We start from the raw sequence: 20,373 nt of genomic DNA, 5'->3' as shown, positions 1-20,373 counted from the left end.
TGGGAGACATGCATGCATGCATGCATGGGGACAATAGCTAGCTAGCAAAATCCAAAAGATTACGAGGCTGCTGGCTTCACTTGGAATATATCGGCAGCTACTGTTAGAATATAAATTAGAAAGACTTGCACAAAGTTATAGTTTTTCGCTAATCCTATTCGATGTCGACTAAGGCCCTGTTTGGCATACCGTATAAGGTATTGGATAGGATTAATAATACGGTGTATCGTATTTGGTGGCCGTTTGGATTAAATAGGCACCGGATTAAATAATCCGGGCCCACCTTTTTTACACGACGCTTACCCGCTTACTAATACCGTGCAAGTGCACGGTATAACTTAGTCGGGCTCGCTGAGAGACCAGTCTTCCGCGCCCTCTCTTCCTCTCCAGGTGCTCAACAGGCGTTCTCTCTTCCTCTCATCCCAGGTTCATCTTCTCAACTTCTTCTTCGTTTGAATCATAGTTCGTCTTTTCAGATTTCTTCTTCTAGGATTCCGCCCCTCCTTTTATTCTTCCCCCTCCTCCTATTTTTCTTGCAATTTTCTTTCAATTGATTGAATCTAGTTATTATTTTCTCTCTAATTATGCAATTGATTATGTAATTTTGTGTTTTAATTAGAATTTTTGAATTTTAGGGTTTGCTATTGGGGTTGAATTTAGGGTTTGTTGTTGGTGTTGAACTTACAATTTTAATGATTGGGTAGAGTGGGAGTGTGCAGGTTCACTTACCTAAACCAAACTTTGTCTCTGGTGCAACTCCCGTTTCACTCGTTGTCTCACAGCCACAACGCAACCATACGGAAACTTGACCTTGGGTAAGACGGTGACAACTCTTAACCACACCTAAACTACAAATCTCGTTCCAAATTTTTTTAATTTTTATGTGAATTTTACTTTATATATATATATATATATATATATATCTATGTGTGTGTGTGTGTGTGTGTGTCTGTCTGTCTGTCTGTCGGTCTCTGTCTATGAGTGTGTGTGTGAAAAATTTCGAACTAGGGTTGTTGAATTGTTGATTGGCATTTATTCCAGTTTGTAAAGTAATTACCTTAGAGTGTGTGTTTTTGAATTCGATTCGTAACATGCTTCCTTGACTGATGAATGTCAAGACATCTTTCTGATTTCATTGTAATTTTTCCTTATGATCACCGCAACAGTCTATAGGATTTATTATCTGCCTATGACATTTTTTGGTAGGACTTATTAACATGCTTCCTTCCGTTTTCAGTGTTATTATGGATTCATGCTCCAGTTACTTAATTTTTTGCCACTATCTAATAATGATATTTTATATTTCCACTAGACATGGATCAAAGAAAGATTGTGGCATGCTTCATTGTTAACGTGTGGTACTTGAATATTGTGACTTGGTTGATGATGTGGTTCATCAAGAATCATAATTCAGCTAGAAGGCAGAATCGGCAACTTGCACTTAGAAATCGCACATTTGTTAGGAGAATGGTTGGGTTAGCCTATTTAGATAGCATAATAGGACATGATGATGTTCAGTGTGTGAACCAAATTAGAATGGATAGAAGAGCGTTCCATTATTTATGTCAAATGCTTCGTGACCACGGTAGAGTAAAATTGGATGGTGTAGTGACAATGGAAGAACAATTTTGCATGTTTTTGCATATACTTGCACATCATGTCAAGAATCGTACAATTGGGAGTAGGTTTTGTCGATCGGGGGAGACCATAAGTAGGTATTTCAATTCCATTCTACATGGAGTGTTAAGGCTACAAGGTACACTTTTGAAAATGCCAGAACCCATTCCTAATGCCTACCCAGATCCTAAATGGAGTTGGTTTGAGGTATTCTTCATATTTTATAAAAATTACTTCTAAAATTAATGTAATTAAATATATTGAGCATACTAATGTTAATGATTTTTTTTAGAATTGCTTGGGGGCATTGGATGGGACTTACATTAACGTTCATGTCCCTAAGCGAGATATACCAAGATACCGATCAAGGAAGGGAGAGATTGTGACCAATATGTTGGGAGTCTGTAATGTGGACATGAATTTTATATTTGTGTACCCAGGTTGGGAAGGGTCGACATCTGATTCTAGAGTACTCCGAGATGCGATAAGTAGACCATCGGGATTAAAAGTTCCCACGGGTAACAATAGATTATTTGTTTATATTAGTAATTTGAATCCTCAATTTTCTTATATATAGTAATATACATTTTTTGTGTGTTAGGGTGTTACTACCTTGTGGATGGTGGGTACACAAATGGTCCAGGATACCTTGCACCGTATAGGGGAGTGCGTTACCATCTCTCGGAGTGGAGAAATAGAAGACTCGATTAATCATGAGGAGTATGTCAATATGAAACATGCTCAAGCTAGAAATGTCATTGAGAGATGTTTTGGACTACTTAAGATGTGTTGGAGCATCTTAAAAAGTCCATCATTTTTCCTAATTAAAACACAATTTAGGATTATGACAGCCTGCTGCCTATTACATAATCTTATTAGAAGGCATATGTCAGCTGATCCAATAGAAAATGAAATCCTAAACTTGGACGAATCTGAAAGTAGTGATGATGATGAGATATGACTAAGAGTGTTCAACCTACACAAGAATAAACTGCATGGAGAAACACTTTGGCTATGAATATGTACAATGAGTGGCGTGCACAAGTGTGATTTGATTAAATTTCTTTACATATGCATGTTGTGATTTGGTTATGGTTTGTTATTTGAACAAATAATGATTTCTTATGTATTCGGTTATGATACTTTATTCGAACAAAGTGCGACCTGGTTATGTATTTATTTAAAAAGTGTGATGATTTGCTTATGGTTTTTATCACTTACTATTAATTATATGCATTATTGATTATATGTCCTAATGCCAATATAAAGGCAGTTCCACATGTTGTGTATATAATTGTAGGAATGGAAAGTGAACAAAGTAGTCAACCAAAAGGAAGTAGAAGGGTTTGGAAACAACATGAAGAAGATGCATTGCTCTCCATACTTGAGGAGGCAGTTGTTAAGAATTTGAGATGTGATAATGGTTGTTTCAAACCCGAAACAATGGCTCAGTTTGAAACAGCTATTAATTTGAAATGTCCTAATTCCAATATAAAGGCAGTTCCACATATTGAGTCCAAAATGAGGAGGTGGAAAAAATATTATGCAATAGTTTATGACATGGTTAATAAAACTAGTTTTGCATGGAATGATGTACGAAAGTGTATTGAGGTTGATAGCACTGAAGTATGGCAATCCTATGTAAAGGTAATTCTCTAACATAATACTAGAATTTAACTTTACATATTTGATTACTTAACGTGTTCCTTTACATACAATTTAATAGTATGATAGTGTCTACCAAACCATATCCTTTAGCCCCATTCATTATAACAGCTTAATTAAATTAATGGATACTTGATTATATCAAGACAGGTTGAAGGGAACAAAATAAGATTGTTTGTATTTTATGGATAGTGTGATTTGTTTTCGCATTGCAGGTTAACAAAGAAGCAGAAGGCTGGCTAGGAAAATCGTTTCTATTGTATGACAGATTGAATGTTATTTTTGGGAAAGACCGAGCAACCGGAATAGGAGCTACAACTCCTACTGAGATGATGAATGAGCCTGAGCACATTAATGAAGATGAAGATGAGGCGAAGACTAGTTCTCCCTCTGTTGCTCGACGGTCCAGTAGTTCAAGTACCCGGAAAAGGAAGAGAGCTACTAATGATAATGATCTTGCTGTGGCATTTAAAGAAATGCTTTCTGAATCAGTTGATATGTTGGGTGAAGTTTTACTAGTTGCTTTTGGGAAAGGAGTGGATCCAAAACTTGAGATTGTTTCAGAATTGTCAAAGATGGATTTGTCTATTGAGGATCAAATCAAGGCACTAAATATCCTTTTCGAAAAGCCACTGAATGAGAGGACATTCTCTTCTTTGTATGGTGCAATGAAAAAAGACTTTGTACTCATGTTACTTGGACAAAGTAACCCCAATTGACATTTCAAACCAACAACAATATATTTTGTTAAAAGCTGTAGCATGCATATATTTTGTTAAAAGTAGCATGCATATATTTTGGCTATTTGGACAAACTGTTTCTTACTGAAACCACCTTGCATTTGTATATTTTATGAACTTGGATATGTGGTTGGATTATATATCGTAACGATTGTAGTTGTTTTTTGTGAACCTTCTTTTATGTTATTGGAAAATATTTTGAATTTGATGTATGAAATTTACTATTTTTCTTTGTTATTTGAAAATTTATGTGGTTTTCAATAGGTATAAATATGAGAAAAGTTCAACAAACAAAGAAAGATTTGTTAAATTTTTTTTTTCTCTTGTCCTATCCGGTTCAGTACCAAACACAGTATAAATAATACGGTCATTAATCCGATATTGCACCAAATGCCTGACAAATTTAGTTAGCACTATCCGATGACTATTTATCCTATCCGACAGAAATAGTCAGTACAGTTCAAACTGCCAAACGAGACCTAAACAGTTATACATGCAGCTTTTCTACAAACAAAACCTTAGTACGGTTGCCGTCTTAACCTCAAATTTTACAAACCCTAGCTCTCTTAAACTCAATCATATAGACCGTACTCTTCGATCAATACACACACGTACAATTGAGTACGAGCATACACTCAAACTTTATCTCAACATGCAAACACACTACGTACTATTGGATAAGAACGAAATGACATTGACACACGTTGGCGATATGATTATTAGACAAGTTGCAGCGCACCGTCGCCGTTCCTTTTGATCGTTTTCCTCTGCTTTAAGGTTCAGATTTCAAAGGGTTATTCTCATCTACGCTGCTGTTTGATATTTATTTAAAAAACTTCCTTCCCTTCGTTTTCTTTTTCCATTACATTTTTTTTTGTTTTTGGCCTTTTTAGTATTGTTTTTTTAACATGAAATGAAAGACACAAATGATGAAAAGGTAAAAGGGGCGGTTACTAACTTTATTGCTTGCTTATCTGAATTACCATCACTGCCTCCCTGTCATAAAATTTGATGAGGTGGACCAGGGCAACATACAGGTTTTTTTTGTAATAGGAACGAAAAATAAGGAAGAAGTAAAATGGATGAACCTGGATGAATATGGAGGCTAGGTTCGAGTAAATTATTGGGTATGTATTTGGCCAATCTATCTGCTGGTTTGTTTGCTGTTGGTTTGTTGTCTGCATTGCGCATTGAATTTGGCCCTTATTTTGGGTTTGATTCACAGTGGTTATTATTTTGGATGCGCTTAATGTATGGATGTGTTGTTTCCAAATCAAGAAATTAGTCGGTATATGCTATTTGACATATATAAGCAAGAAAAAAAGCTGAATATAAATCAATTTTTCAACAGTTTCTGCGCGCAGAGTTACAGTTTGGTGATTATTACGGGAATGCAAAGTAAAAATTGAAACACTAATAAAAATATAGGTAATTTTCTATAAATAATCTATAAAATAAATTTATCCGACTAATGTTAGATACACCAAAACAGTTGTTGCATTTTCAATTTTTGAACTAATTATCTCCTTTGTACGTGATATAACTATACGTATTTTTATCTTACTTTTTTTTTTTTTAAGAAAACTAGATTTTAATCTTTAAATAAGATGAAGTTTAGAAAAATATCTTATACAAGATTAAAAATTGATTTTAGTCCCTAGACTTTATTTAATGCCACCATATTAAATGTCTCTCTTTTTTAGTTATAATTTTATGGTGTTCATAAATTAAATTTTATGAAAATATAATAAATTTTAATTCTCATTATGGTAAGTATCTTATATAAAAAAATATTTTCGTAAAGATTTTTCGGTACACATGTTTTTGCATATTTTCTTATGTGCCACTAATTCATTACAATATATTTAGGTATGAACATTTCGATATACTAGGTTAGTATAATATGTTTAGGTACTGACATTTCGATACACTAGTTTATTATAATATATTTAGGTACCGACATTTCAGTACACTAGTTTAGTATCATATATTTAGGTACAGAATTTTTTGGTACGGTTATGTTTTTGCATATTTTCGCATGTGCCACTAATTTACTACAATATATTTAGGTACGGACATTTTAATACACTAACTTAGTAAAATATATTATGATACGGACGTTTAGGTACACTAATTAGAGGAAGTAAAATAAATATAATGAATTAATATGTGTAAAATAATAAATAATTTTAATTTTAATGTAATGACATTAAATAAGATATCTATTAAATATTAAAACAAAATTATAATATAAATTTGAATTAAGTACACATTAGAAGACTAAAATCAATATCCAACCTAACATCAAATTTTTATTAAATTTTAATCTTCTTCAATGTCATGTCCATCAACTATATTTATCTGTACGCAATATTCATAATCTTATCACTTCAAAAGTAGTTTGCAACTTGCACGAAGGTGGAGTAGGATATTCTACTATATATTTCTTTGATACCACGATCGATAGGAATTGGTGCAGTGCAAAGATAACACCTCAAACAAAAGAGAGCGGATCATGAATATTATTATTATTATTACATTCCTAGTGGATGACTTAACTAGCTTTTAAAGCATACTTAGATTAGAAAAAAATAAAAAAATAAAAAAATAAAAAACTCAAATTTGAATTTTGAAGCATGCGATTTAATCGAATATTTCCAAATGCATCAGCATGTTTGATCTAGAATCAATTTGATAGTGCTTTTATATATTGTTTACTTTCTATTTTTAAAATAAAAGATGGGAAAAATATGGAAAAAAAATTGTGAAGGAGACGAGGAAAAGAAAAGAACATTAAAATGAGTCGATCTGCAGAAGTTGTGTTGTTTTTTGTTTAATTATTCGTTTTAGGCAAGTTTGATTGTTTCTATTCAGAGTGAATCTCCCTTTACTGATAAAAATATGTCGTTGTCGTTAAAAAACTAACAGTAGTTTAGAATCATTTTCTTTTTTATTCTGCTGGAACCCTTTTTGCATTCCCTAAAATGTAACCATGTTATTTCGATATCTTTCTTAAAATCATTCTTACTTTTCTTTCCACTCTACGACTCCTACTGTCACACATCGTTTTCTAATATCGTTTATCTTTGATCTAAACTTAATAAACAAACAAGGTTAGTATCAAAGAGACATGCTACATGCAAGTAATAAATAAATAAAATATCATAAAAATTTGTAAGCGGTGAAACGAAAAAGAGAAACCCATATATATACCAGCTGATCTTTGATTGAAGAATGTTGACATATTCTTGACATCTTTGCACCCGGACAAGGATCCTCTCCGGATCCTCTTTATGGGAATCCAGGGATCAATTAATTATATATGTTCATCGTATATCGTTCAGTTAGTTTTTGTTAGATTCTATTTATATTTAAATTTAAAATAATTTATAATCGTACGATGTATGATAAATGGATACGTTTGATCGATTCTTTAGATCTCCACAAAGAAGATCCGGAGAACATCCTATTCCTTTGCACCCATCTGCATTATTGAACTTTTCTAGTACTGAGTTAGCTCGAGAGTCAATTCATGTCAGTTACAGCTAGCTATGCAAGCATGAGGGGAGGCATATGAAATAAAGATTCGCATTCATGAGGGATTCCTAAATTTATATTCTTAAAGGCAGTTTAATTTTAAGATTGTTGTTTGAATATAATATATAATTCAAAGATCTTTAATTTCTTTTGGGGGGGGGGGGGGGGGAATGATTAATCAATATTCACTAGAGAGAAACAAAATTAAACCGTTGAAGATATGACTTCTCTATTATTTTTTTTTTATTCCCAATTTATCTTGCGTTCAAAATTTTAAATTCCTAATTAAGTTAATTTTATCCATCAATCAAGTACCTATTTGAGAATGGTAGGATTTATTTGAAAATACTTTTATATCACCAAAAACGTTTATAATAATATTTCATAGAAAAATTTAGAAATTTCTAACTGAAGTATGCACTTAAGGGCTTTCTGAAAGTAGCATCTCCCATGTGCTTTCATCTGGAAGTACTTCAACAACTTTTTTTAAAAAATACTTTAAAAACAAACATTTGTATAAAAATTTTCCATAAACACTTTTAGCGTTTAGGAGGCTAAGTCTTACAATGGACTAGTTATAGTAATTTTATTCAAATTCATCTTTGATGAGAATCAAATCTAAAATTTCTTACTTATAAATGAAATAAAATATCACTAGAAACATTTAAACCTAAAACCTTTCACTTATTTGACACCTGAAGCAATATTTTTAGAAGCAATAGCACATATAAAGTATTCGAGCCTTTCTAAGAAACATTTTTGCCTATATTTTTGTCCATTTCAACTACTCATATAGGAACGCTTTACCAGTGTGAACTTTTCAGAGCTCTCTTTTATTGATACTAGCCTTCATGCACGCGCTCACACGTGCAGAAGATATTTTTTTTAATTACGACGTGCTACGTGCGACTTATACGTTTTAAATGTACTTATATGCATAAATTGACAAAAGGAAAACCAAATATTTGAATTAAATGAATAATCTTATATCATGCTTAGAAGAAACCCTCATAAACCAATCAAAGTAGTTGAATTCACATAATAAAATAGGCGTATATTGAATTTACATTAAGAATAGAGAAAATAATATTTAATAATTAATTGATTGAATCACATTATTGCTAGCTCATTGTGAGGCTAATCTCACCTCCTTGGTGTAGATAATATCGTTTGTTCCAAAAAAAAAAAACAAAAAAAAAATCATTTGACAACTAATTTAATCACATTATTATGCGGGTGCAAAAAACTTTTTTTATTACCGACATTACATGCCTCTTAAGATGTTTTAAACGTGTTTAAAAATAGAGAAAATAATATTTAATGAGCAACAGATTGAATCACATTATTGCTAGGCTATTGTGAGATACTAATTATAAAACAAAATAGAAAAAAACTATACAAAAAAATTAATTATTTAAAAACACTTTTAAAATGATCAAAATATTCCTGCCACATTTGATGCATTATTTTGAATTGCTTTTGAAGTTTTTTGTTTGAGAGGTATTTCTGTCCACTTTTTTGTGTGAAGCTTGTGACCCAAAAAATCACTATTCAAAAGCCCTACCGGCTTTATATATAAGATTAATTAATATTTCTTAGGCAAATAAAAAGCATCATGGTATTATATAGAAGCATAAAGAGAGACTAAATTTACAAACTAAATAATATGTTACTAATAGGAAGAAGTATGTTTATCAACATTTAAGTAATAAATCAATTATCAATTTTTATGTTATTTAGTTTTCAAAACTTTGTTGATAAATTTAATCTCTATAACATTAGCCTATATAGAATATGCTCACCACCATACACTCCCCCACCCTGCATACTATTTTCTTTTCCACCAACAGACAGACACATATACTTCTGAGTACATCAGGCTAAAAACTAGGCATGCCACGTGTTTAGCATTGCCCTATTTTACGTATTTACAATTTGACCCAATAAACGGACAAGACTTTTTAGGGGATACTCCAGGCTTCTATATGATTCCTCACTTCCTCTGTAATACGTTGTCTTGTGTTGTGTTTTTTACTTCATAAGTATTGCTGCCTCTCTCTCTCTCTCTCTCTCTCCTCTCTCTCTCTCTCTCTCGAAAAAACCATTTTCATCAGCTTTGCAAATTGGAAAACCACCAACAAAACAAGACTCAGCAGCCACTCAGTGACGGCCGGAGAGAATGCCTCTCTCTTATTGTGTAGCGGAGAACAAACCCTGCGCGCGGTGGGTTCAGAAGTATTTCAAGGACTGCCTTTGCAATCTCAACGATGACATCTCGTTTGCTTTTGGTCTGATCAGCTTGGTGTGTTGGGGGGTGGCTGAAGTTCCTCAAATCATCACAAACTTTCACACCAAGTCCAGCCACGGAGTCTCCCTCGCCTTCCTTTGCACTTGGGTCGCCGGGTTAGTTTTTGACTGACGACTAACTCTTAGTCCAGTAATATTTCATTTCTCAGTGCTCAAATCTCCCTCTTCCCTAAATAGAAAAAGGTGGTTTAAAGTTATCTAATATGTTATTAAAAATTAATTAATTAATTAAATTTTTTTTGTTTGGGTTTCATGCAGGGATGTGTTTAATTTATTGGGTTGTTTTCTGGAACCAGCAACGGTGAGTTAACCCAGCAAATTGCTATATATTGTCTTTCTCTCTGCCATAGTTATGTTGTTTGTTAGTCTGGTGGTCCAGAAAACCATCAGCGGGTGATTGGCTGTGGTTAAAACCATTATCTTTATCTTGATGCATGACAGGGTCTCCGCCATATACTGTCAAATTTCTTTTTCTGTTAACTTTGTTAAATTTCGGGTGTAAAATATTTTAATTGCAGCCATTTTTTTGATGCAGTTGCCGACCCAGTTGTACACAGCTCTGGTAATTGCATCTCCAAAAACTTTGGGTTTCGTTTCTATATATATTTGTTTTTCTTTGCAATTGCAGTTGTAGCAGTAAATGATAAAGTTAAATTTCACCACACTTTAGGCCCATGTCCGAATCTATAGTAGGACCTAGTTTTTTTTTATTTTTTATAATATTTGTCCAGATTAATACCATCAATTTAGGTCCAAATTACTTCCATCAATTTAGGTCCAAATAATTCCCATCAATTTAGGGGAGTGGGCATTAAGTAGGTCATTAATTACTTTAATTTTGTGAATGAGAATTTTAGTTTATGGAGTGAAGGATTACTATATATGGTGGCTAGGTTTGTTTGTTTGTTTTTTTTTTTTTTTTCTATCCACCACATTTCAAGTTTAAACTTTCTCCTTATATTAGTAATATCGCTTTTTAAAAAAGCTTTAGTTTATGACATGCTCTTTTATTTTTCTTTAATTAATAGCTTTACACAGCAAGTACTATAGTATTAGTATTGCAAAGTGTGTACTATGACTACATCTATACATGGTGGAAATGCCGAAATATCACAGCAAGACAGAAGGTACAACATCCATTTCAATTTTAATTTTTGGCCTCTCAATCCATCAATTATTTTCTGAATTATTGTTATTAACTGAAGCCGGCCGGCTGGGTAATACGAGGGTCTAATGATCAATTATCATGTAATTAGGATGAAGAAGAGAATAAAAAACCATTGAATCCAAAGTTGGCTGATTCAGGCATTCCAATACCAAGTGCTTCACCCAAAGCCACTCCTAGAAGGGAGTTCTACTATACGTATGTAACCTCCTACAACTTCCACAGATATATGTTCCATAATTATGATGTATCTTAACTTGATTGATAAAACTGAGATTCTTGTTAATTAATTTTTACAGGTCAGCGAGATCTTTGGCTGGCAGTGGTACTCCACCCTTTCGATCGTATATGAGGGCAGCTAGAAGTGGCCCTTCTGCAATGACAATAGACAGTGACTCGTCTTCTGAGGATGAGTCAGCTCCGGTTACATCTAACAAGAACTCTGTTACCCAGCCTAGGCCAATCCCAAGATTGGTGAGCCTCACAAATCTAGTTTCCGACTTATGGTCATTTTATACATTGCCTAAAACTGTTCACCTTTAATAACAATTGTTACGTTTTGTGTCACATCGGTTAGTAATGACGAGTTGGCATATCTATATATATATATGTAGTTCTACTTTTTAAAAAATTGCAAAACATAATTAATTAACACGTGTTTCCTATACTATATTGTTTTGATTTGCTCACCACTTTGTGTACTATAATTCCAGGCAGGGTACGGAACATTTCTAGCAACATCACTTAACTTGCCTTCACAAACAAAGGGTTTGGCACAAGTGTACCTGGGAGTAACTGGGAGGAAACTCTTGCAGGTATGATTGGTGGTCACACGAACTATATTTATCTATTAATACCGCTCATGTGAAAATTCACATGATCCTTAATTAGTCTAGATTTACACTGTTATGTTGTTTAAAAATCCGACGAGAACATTTTTTTCATCCAAAATAGTCTTCATATATATATAGTGTTTGTACAGGAACACTCAGTTGAGCATAGTACCTTTGGTCAATGGCTGGGCTGGCTAATGGCTGCTATATACATGGGCGGTCGACTCCCTCAGATTTGGTTAAATGTGCGTATATATTTTACTAATTAAGGAGTTATCCTTAGCCATTGAATTAAATAGGCAGCTGATATATAAAGGAGATGCACTTCTTACTGTTTTTTATTCATTCGTATCTCTGCCGCTATCAAAACGTTTATTTTACCCTATTTATCGATTTTGTTTTGGACGTTCCTAACTTAGTCGCTGTGTGATTTACATTGGCCAGGTTAAAAGAGGAAGTGTGGAGGTAATTCTTTACTTTTTTATTCCTTTTGTAATTGTATTTAATTACATATGATCAGTATATAATCCAGCTGTTTAAAACTATTGGTTCTGTACGTACAGGGATTGAATCCTCTAATGTTCGTCTTTGCACTGATCGCAAATGTCACTTATGTGGGAAGGTATGCAGTACTCTCTCTACTCTTATCATCTTCTTATCTCCATTTCCTCATGCTTCTCAATTAATTTGTTTGAATATTCCAATTTGCAGCATACTTGTAAGAACTACCAAGTGGGACAGCATTAAAGCCAACATGCCATGGTTACTCGATGCTGCAGTTTGTGTGGCACTTGACTTATTTGTATCCTTTGCTAGTCCTCATGCATATTAAAACAGTTCAACTTTATGATACATTTAGTAATTACAACATCTATGATATTTACTGATAATTTTGTTGGCACATCTTTAACGTAAGTGAAATGTGAGGAATGTGATCAGATGTGATCGGTGAATATGACAGGTAAAAGCATGTGTTATAATAGTCCCAACTTTATGTTACATTTAGTAATTACTGTACTTACTATACTTACCGATTACTTTGTTCTCTCATCTTTTACATACGTGAAATGTGAGAAATGTGGCCAACAATGTGATTGGTAACTGTAAGTATGATACATATGATTTAATGATATCCCTTGACAAGCATAACAACAGATAATTTTGCAGTACATATACTATAAACACTGGAGGAAAGGGACTACAAGAGGTGAAGAAGACTGCACGTACTATAAGGAAGCAAATAATGCTGCAGCTTCTTGAAAGCACTTGCATGCTGAAATCATATCCAAATCTGTATTTTAATTTTGTCGAATTAGGAATTCCCTTTTTTAATTTGTTTCTTGGGAGCATGATCATCATAAGTTAGGAATGTGAGAATGCTGACAGCGATTGTGAGTCGGGTCAAGCAGAAGCAGTAGTGGGCTTGAGGCCTTCTCCCCCGTTGACATTAATAAATAGTATGTTTATGTGGCTTTAGTCTTGATTGATGATGCTGTTTAATTTATTTACCAGGGAAAGCCATTTTCATCACCTAACATGTTTGGTGGGTATCACCAATGCAATTACATAATTGTGTTGTTAGACCAACGCAAGCCCATGGACCTAAATTCAAATATTCAGGTCCACCAAAGAACATAATTCATATATGTGAACAGTAAATTTCACCAACCCTCACATACCTAAATTAAATTAATTGTTGTGAAACTGTTTAATGCTAATTTTTTTTGGGCAAGTATTTAGTTTCTTTGTGTGATCGTAATTCAATTTTTGAATGTTTTAACTTAAAAAAAAAAAAAAAATATTCCAACAATTTTCAATATCGAACAAATAACATCAATCAACAACTCAACCTACCAAACCAATCAAATTTCAATATAGAAACCAACCAATCACTCAATGAACCGAACAAATGAATGGGTACATATAAAGTGTGGGATAATTTTTTTACACTGGATCTATTCTAATTATTATATTATTTTGACCTTTGGATCTAAATTTCAGACGTTGGATCTTTTTTTACAGTTGATTTAAAAAAGAAAAAGCAATTGAACCATTAAATCAAAATAAAAAAAATTGCTAAAAATTTGAATTTAAGAGTGTTCATGGCACCTGTGTTTAGGCTACAAATAAAAATAAGGCCTACTATGGGGCCAAACTACTATTATCTACACAAAATTGCACAACTCTTATCCACCTTCGAAACCCAATTGAGGATCATATCTTGGGTCTAGGACGACCAACTCATTCCACTCTAACTCGTCCGAGGGCACATACAGATTCCCCCCTCAAGTGCATTTGCCTTGTAGACGACCTACCTAGGAAATATCTCGCTTCCTTAAATGTCGACCTACACGTCATATGACACGCTAATACCATCACTGCGATCATGCAAACCAACATAAAACACAACTGAGGGCCACAAACCAAGAATTATAGTCACTGTCATGCCAAATGACCAACTTCTTCGCTACCTATAAGTAGAACTAGAGGTCTTAAGCTCACGACCTTTGTCAAACTCAATCTCTACGATTAAACAAAACCTTAAGTGGTTCTTCAATCAACTCAACTGTTTTTCAATACAAACCCAATGGCTCATCAACAAACCATTAGCTCTCCAACTACAACCTCAAAGCCTTAATTTAAAGCAAACACTACCTACGTTCCCTAAGATCTAAAACTCTTATATCTTTGTGACACCGTGGTATGATTTGATTGATATGTCATTCTGATCACGTTGATTTCCTTACTGAGGCATATGTTCTATACCCAGTCCAATTTGATACCACTAATCTCAGTGGACTCCTCTAGCATTATCTCACCCTTCATAGCCTGAATCTTGCAATAGTTTTACTGACTTCTTTACATTTTCAGTCAAATTTACATTTCTAGTCATGTAGCTCGGCTCATCGGTCTAGATTCGACTTTTATAAATGTTTGTAATCTTGACTCCATGAAATGATTACATTCTGTTTTTTTTTTCTTTTTCCTTATTAGTTTCCAATACTTTTTGTTTGCATTTGAGGTAAAAACAGAAAAGTTAAATTGAATTTTAAGTCCTTGTTCGCTCGAGGCATAAAAAAGAACTTATCTAAATTAGCATCCCACTCGGTGCATAATCATTTAGTTAAGAAGTCGATGCGCAACTTTCTCATACATTCAAACACAAACACTGTCGGTTGGCAGCCTCGAATAATAGCACACATATTCTCTCTTTTTCTCGATCATTCCATGATACTGATACTGAAATCAATATTTGAGAAAAATACATGTTAAATCCAATTCGAACTCCGTCATGGTTTTGACACCAACAAGTTGCCCATGCATTCGGGGTACAATCTTAACCACTTACTCTGCATTTGAAGGGTAAATTGAAAAGTACTAGAGATTCTAAAATGACAATCGGATATATTATTTTGGTTATCCGAGCTAGTATATAAGCTAAACCCTAGACTACTCTCTTTACTCTGGTCGTGCCTTTCTATGATGTGGAATTTGGGCTATCTTCGCATTACTCTTTGCCTTTAGGAATAATGAAAAAGTGGAAACGTATTTTCACTAAATATTGAGGCATATTACTATATTAGCCTTCAAGAATCAATATTGCTGGGGTTTTGAGAGTTGGACAAAGAATTATCATTCAGTGAACAATTTAAGTTGTTTATTCTCTTTTTGTAGTCCCAAACTTCTAATGCTTAAAACCAGAGTTGGTTGTATCCCAAACTTGTAATGCTTAAAACCAGAGCTGGTTGTATGACTTAAGAGAGAAATTTAGGGTTGGTTTGGTATTGCTGTGTTTTGAAAAAAAGTTGCTTTTACTATGCTGTGAGAATAAGCAGCAGAGTGTTTGGTAAACTTTTTTGTAAAAGTGTTTTTGAAAAAAAAAAGCAGTATTGTAGTGTTTGGTAAACATTTATGTAAAACAAATGTGAAAAAAAACCGGTTTTCAAAGCTGGGTTTTGCAGCTTCTTGTTTTTGGCTTTTTTTCATCCAAAATTGTGAAAAAAAGCTAAAGTTGAATGTTTACCAAACACAAAAACAGCTCCCAACTTTTTTTGATACCAGCTTTTTTCAGAATCACCTCAGTACCAAACCATGCCTTAATCAGATCCGTGTAATTGTAATCAAATATTGTTCTCTTTTATTGAAGAAAAGTAGTTGCCCTGGTACCAAAGATACGATTCTATTCATGTTTCGTTCATTTGCATTTAGTTGTTTGATTGATTTTTCTGAGATAGAGGGAGGTCTCTAACAAAATAAAGTCTTTCTGATAGATGAAGGTGTAGTTTGGGATTGAGGTGATAAAAAAAAAAAGCTGGGAGGGTTTTGGTGTTTGGTAAACTTTCAAAAACAGCTTTCTTTCAAAGTTTGGGGTGAAAAGAAGCCCAAAACTTGAAGCAGCCCTGAAGCTGCAAATAGCAACTTCCAAAAACAACCTATTTTAGAAAACACGGGTGAACAGTGGTGCGTTTAATGAATTTTTCAATAACCCAAAATTGCTCTCCCTTCCCTCTCGCCTTCAGCTCTCGCATACCCGAACCCCAGACCACTATCTCGTTCTCTCATTCTCTCGTTCCAAAAACCAACGATCTCTCTCGTTCTCTCGTTCTCCAGGTTTCTCCAGGTTCCCTTAGTAAGCTTTTCTTGTAAAAATTTGTTATTTATTTGTTTGGATTTTTCAATTTGGGGATGCGTAGCGGGAAAAACAACTGGGGATGGAGGGGTGGGAAGAGCAAAGGGATGAGGGTATGGGTGTCTGGAAAAACAATTGGGGATGGAGGGTGGGGAAACAATTAATTGGGGAAGGTGATATGGTTGGTGGAAAAAATTAATTGGGAAAAAATTAATTGGGGAAAAAATTAGGGTTTGTGGAGGAAACAAGAAAAATTGAGAGAGAAGTTTGATTACTTCTTTATTCATTTTTTTAGAAGGTCTGCTTCTGATTTGGCTTTAGGTAAGGGATAATTTCTTATAAAGCTTTGCTCTGCTTCTTATTTGGCTTCATGTTTTTGTAGACATCGAAATTTCAGTAAAACAAATGTTCACCAACGCATTAAAGTTTTGACATGTCAGGGCATACATGGCATACGCCACGTGTCGTACAAATTGTACACATGGCATGTGACTCAACAAAATAGGAAGAAATACCCTTGGATGATTAAACAAGTTTTTTCTTCTCAATTTGGGCAATGACAAGGTAAGCACATTTCAATCCATTGAGGATCAAAACAAGTTTTTCTTCTCATGTTGGGCAATGACAAGGCAAGCACACTTCAATCCATTACGGATCAAAGAAAGTTTTTCTCATTTGGGCAATGACAAAACATACACATTTCAAGTTTAAAATGGTGTTAAGTGGGAAATTAGGCCATAAGTTAGACCACTTCAAGTTTAAAATGGTATTAAGTGGGAAATTAGGCCATAAGTTACACCACTTCAATTTCAATATTGCATTAAGTGGGAAAATTAGGCAATGGTGCTTGGAAAGGAAAAAAATATTTTGTGGTGGTGATTCATTCTCAAAGCCTATAAATAGGCTTCTCCATCAAGGTATCAAGCATGAAGGAATTCACAAATACATTTCTCTACTCCAAAATTAGAAGAGAATTCCCCAAATCCTTGAAGCTTTGAAACTCCAAAGCTTCCAACCATCCAAATTCCCAAGAATTCCGAAGAATCAAGAAAGCTCTCTTCGTTCTTCGTTAAATCCTCTTTCAAGATCAAGCCTCGACGGCCCTTGAAGAAAGTGTTCATCGTTCATCCTAAGCTCAAGCCCCAACGGCCCTTTGGATCAACAACCTCAACAAATCCACACATCCAATCGTTCTTCAAGACTAAGCCCAAAAGCCCTTGAAGATCCGCTCATCCATCAACCTTCAAGATCAAGCCCAAAAGCCCTTGAAGAAATCCACACAACCATTATTCAAGATCAAGCCCCGACGGCCCTTGAAGAAAGTGTTCATCGTTCATCCTAAGATCAAGCCCCAACGGCCCCTTGGATCAACAGCACAAACAAATCCACACATCCAATCGTTCTTCAAGACTAAGCCCAAAAGCCCTTGAAGATCTACTCATCCATCAACCTTCAAGATCAAGCCCAAAAACCCTTGAAGAAATCCATACACCCATTCTTCAAGATCAAGCCCAACGCCCCTTGAAGATCCGTTCATCAACTGTTCATCCTTAGATCAAGCCCCGACGGCCCTTTGGATCAACAACTCATCCACAAACCTACACCCTACGAAGATAGAATCAGAGGACCAAATTTGAGAGAGATCGTAACCCTAAAATCATAAACACAAAAATATTATTTTGTACACGTTATTCTGGTTTCTTGTTTCAAGGAATCTTTCGTGTTCACAGTTTTCAGCCCACATAGTTTTCAATCCATGCGCTCCTCTCTTTTCCCTCTAAAAATCGTGGTTTCATTTCAATCATCTTCACCCAAACGTTTATTGCCCCTCACTGCAACTCCTTTGAGATCTCTCTCTCTGAGAGGTTCGTCTCCAATCCAACCAATCGCGCGCGCTCTCACTTCCTCTCAGACCTGTGAGATTTCTCTCTCATTTTCTCCATCACTTTATAGGCTGATTTCTTAGTTGATTCTCTGTAATTCGTTTGTTAATTGTTGAATTGGCTGCTGATTATATTTTTTTGCATGTTTGTTTACTGAGAAATTGATGAAATTAGGATGGAAATTGGAAAGTCATTCATTTGGTCAAAATAGTTGAAAATTTACATTTACTTTTGTATATTTGGGTCGTTTGGTAAATTGGGTTGTGTTTGTTTTGCTGTTTTGGGTCTTGATATGTTGGCAGAATTGGAAAATTATATGTTTGTATTGACATTGAATTTGCATGTTGCTACTTCAATTGGCTGGTTTGATCAATTCCCCGCTGATACTTTTTTGTTGTTGTTGTATTGCCTCACTTGCTATACTTCCTTTGTTTTTTACATGTTGCATACTTCAATTGACTGGTTTTAATCAAAACTATGTTGCCTATTCCTCGGTTTGAATTGATTGAATGGCGATTGACTGAAAAATTTGGACTGCATTGTACACATTGTTTCGGGTATTTTTAGCAAATTCAGGATATTTTTTTTGGGATTCTAGAAGTTCAGTTGAATGCTAATATCAAAATTATATCCCATGTGGTGCCTCTCTCTATTTGAGTTTGAGGTAGGGATGGTGGACAATGAGCAATCCCGAGATTTATCGCAATGCAATTCATCATTTCCTCAGACCACCTATAATACTGGCTCACGTTATCCTTCTTTTTTCTTTGCCTTTAGTAAGATTATTGTTTCTTACCAAGATCTGAGTTTGTCATTCACATGAGATGCTTCATTCAAGAAAATTGGAATTTCCCAAATCTTCATTAGTCGTTGTTTCCTTTGCATAACTTTAATAAATGGGGATTTGATTTTCTTGGATGTTTACTTTTGAGCTGAAATTTTCCATGTATGCAGCATTACTAGACCAAAAACAGCACCATGTCGTGGAGAAATTAGGGCTGTTTCCTTTTTAAGGATTTAAGAATTACTAATTTATTTTAGTATGCTATCCTTTGATGTTGGTATTTTTCTCTTAGGAGGTATTCAACCACAGACATATACCAACGGGTCATAAAGAGGTATTCAACCACAACATTCTTCTCTTAGGAGCATCATTGAACGAACTTTTGGGGTATCGAAGAAAAGATGGGCAATTTTAAGGGATATGCCTAATTACCCGTTCAATAAGCAAGTGAAGATTGCCATTGCTACAATGGCTCTTCATAACTAAATACGGAAGTATTCTGAACGTGATCATCATTTTGATGACCCTAGGGACTTTTGTGAAAAGAGTGATAATAGTGATGATGATGATGATGAATATCAAAATTATCAAGTTGAAGGATCACATGAGATAGAGGCATTAAGAAATAGAATAGCAACAAGTTTGATGAATGCATCTAATTAGACTACTTTCAAATACATTAACAATATTGTATTAATCAATCCTAGCTATTCAGTCTAAAATATTTCAATTGAAATAGTTTGTCATACTAATTAATATTTAAGATAAAGTTTATAAATAATTTTCTTCTAAAAATAAAGTATATTTAGTAATTCACTTTTATTTGTTAAGAAAATTAAATTAATAGGACATCTAGTATTATATCATTTTTGGTCATTTCACACAGTCACAGCTGTTTTACATAAAAGTTTACCAAACACTATCATACTACTTTTTTTTCCAAAAGCACTTTTACAAAAAAGTTTACCAAACACTTTGCTGATTTATTTCACAGCCGCTTATTCTCACAACACAATCGCTTATTCTCACAGAAGATATTTTTCAAAGCACAACAATACCAAACCAGCCCTAAATCGTGCAATATGTGTGTGTGCAATATGAATAATCTTGGTATATACGTGACTATAACCACAAGATATACTGAAAACAACTAGAATTAATGAAACATACCACAATGCATATATTCACCCCGAATGAAATCGATTCAATCAT

The 20,373-nt window shown here is 34.1% G+C and overlaps 2 protein-coding genes, 1 long non-coding RNA gene and 1 pseudogene across 3 annotated transcripts; all 4 read left to right on the top strand.

Annotated features, from left to right (window-relative positions):
* The first annotated feature begins 999 nt into the window (after nt 1-999).
* LOC137730199 (protein ALP1-like) lies at nt 1,000-2,922 on the top strand (annotated as a pseudogene).
* A 138-nt stretch (nt 2,923-3,060) lies between these two features.
* LOC137715656 (uncharacterized) lies at nt 3,061-4,001 on the top strand. The gene is made up of 2 exons (XM_068455018.1): nt 3,061-3,264; nt 3,498-4,001. The coding sequence occupies exons 1-2, from the start codon at nt 3,061-3,063 to the stop codon at nt 3,999-4,001; spliced, it is 708 nt and encodes a 235-aa protein (XP_068311119.1).
* A 5,655-nt stretch (nt 4,002-9,656) lies between these two features.
* On the top strand, nt 9,657-13,447 carry LOC137717398 (vacuolar lysine transporter YPQ1-like). The gene is made up of 12 exons (XM_068456764.1): nt 9,657-9,962; nt 10,125-10,167; nt 10,402-10,428; nt 10,895-10,993; nt 11,123-11,229; nt 11,331-11,505; nt 11,745-11,846; nt 12,014-12,109; nt 12,309-12,329; nt 12,428-12,486; nt 12,576-12,666; nt 13,020-13,447. Exons 1-12 carry the CDS (start codon nt 9,739-9,741, stop codon nt 13,122-13,124), a joined length of 1,149 nt encoding a protein of 382 aa, XP_068312865.1. The 5' UTR covers nt 9,657-9,738; the 3' UTR covers nt 13,125-13,447.
* A 2,869-nt stretch (nt 13,448-16,316) lies between these two features.
* On the top strand, nt 16,317-19,862 carry LOC137719998 (uncharacterized). Its single transcript, XR_011066456.1, has 3 exons — nt 16,317-16,494; nt 18,232-18,410; nt 19,454-19,862. It is a non-coding gene; the product is annotated as an uncharacterized lncRNA (long non-coding RNA).
* Nucleotides 19,863-20,373: the final 511 nt, after the last annotated feature.

The sequence above is a fragment of the Pyrus communis genome, chromosome 1, assembly GCF_963583255.1.
Source record: "Pyrus communis chromosome 1, drPyrComm1.1, whole genome shotgun sequence".
In the NCBI taxonomy this organism is placed as follows: Eukaryota; Viridiplantae; Streptophyta; class Magnoliopsida; order Rosales; family Rosaceae; genus Pyrus; species Pyrus communis.
The sequence above is the reverse complement of the archived record's forward strand: the minus strand, read 5'-3'. Positions and strand labels throughout refer to the sequence as shown.

Bases quoted from the DNA above. Each gene is read 5' to 3' on its own strand.
- LOC137717398 (XM_068456764.1), top strand. From the start codon at position 9,739: ATGCCTCTCTCTTATTGTGTAGCGGAGAACAAACCCTGCGCGCGGTGG. The intron at 11,230-11,330 runs GTATGTAACCTC...TAATTTTTACAG, and splicing joins AGAAGGGAGTTCTACTATAC to GTCAGCGAGATCTTTGGCTG. The intron at 11,506-11,744 runs GTGAGCCTCACA...CTATAATTCCAG, and splicing joins CTAGGCCAATCCCAAGATTG to GCAGGGTACGGAACATTTCT.
- LOC137715656 (XM_068455018.1), top strand. From the start codon at position 3,061: ATGGCTCAGTTTGAAACAGCTATTAATTTGAAATGTCCTAATTCCAAT. The intron at 3,265-3,497 runs GTAATTCTCTAA...TTCGCATTGCAG, and splicing joins TATGGCAATCCTATGTAAAG to GTTAACAAAGAAGCAGAAGG.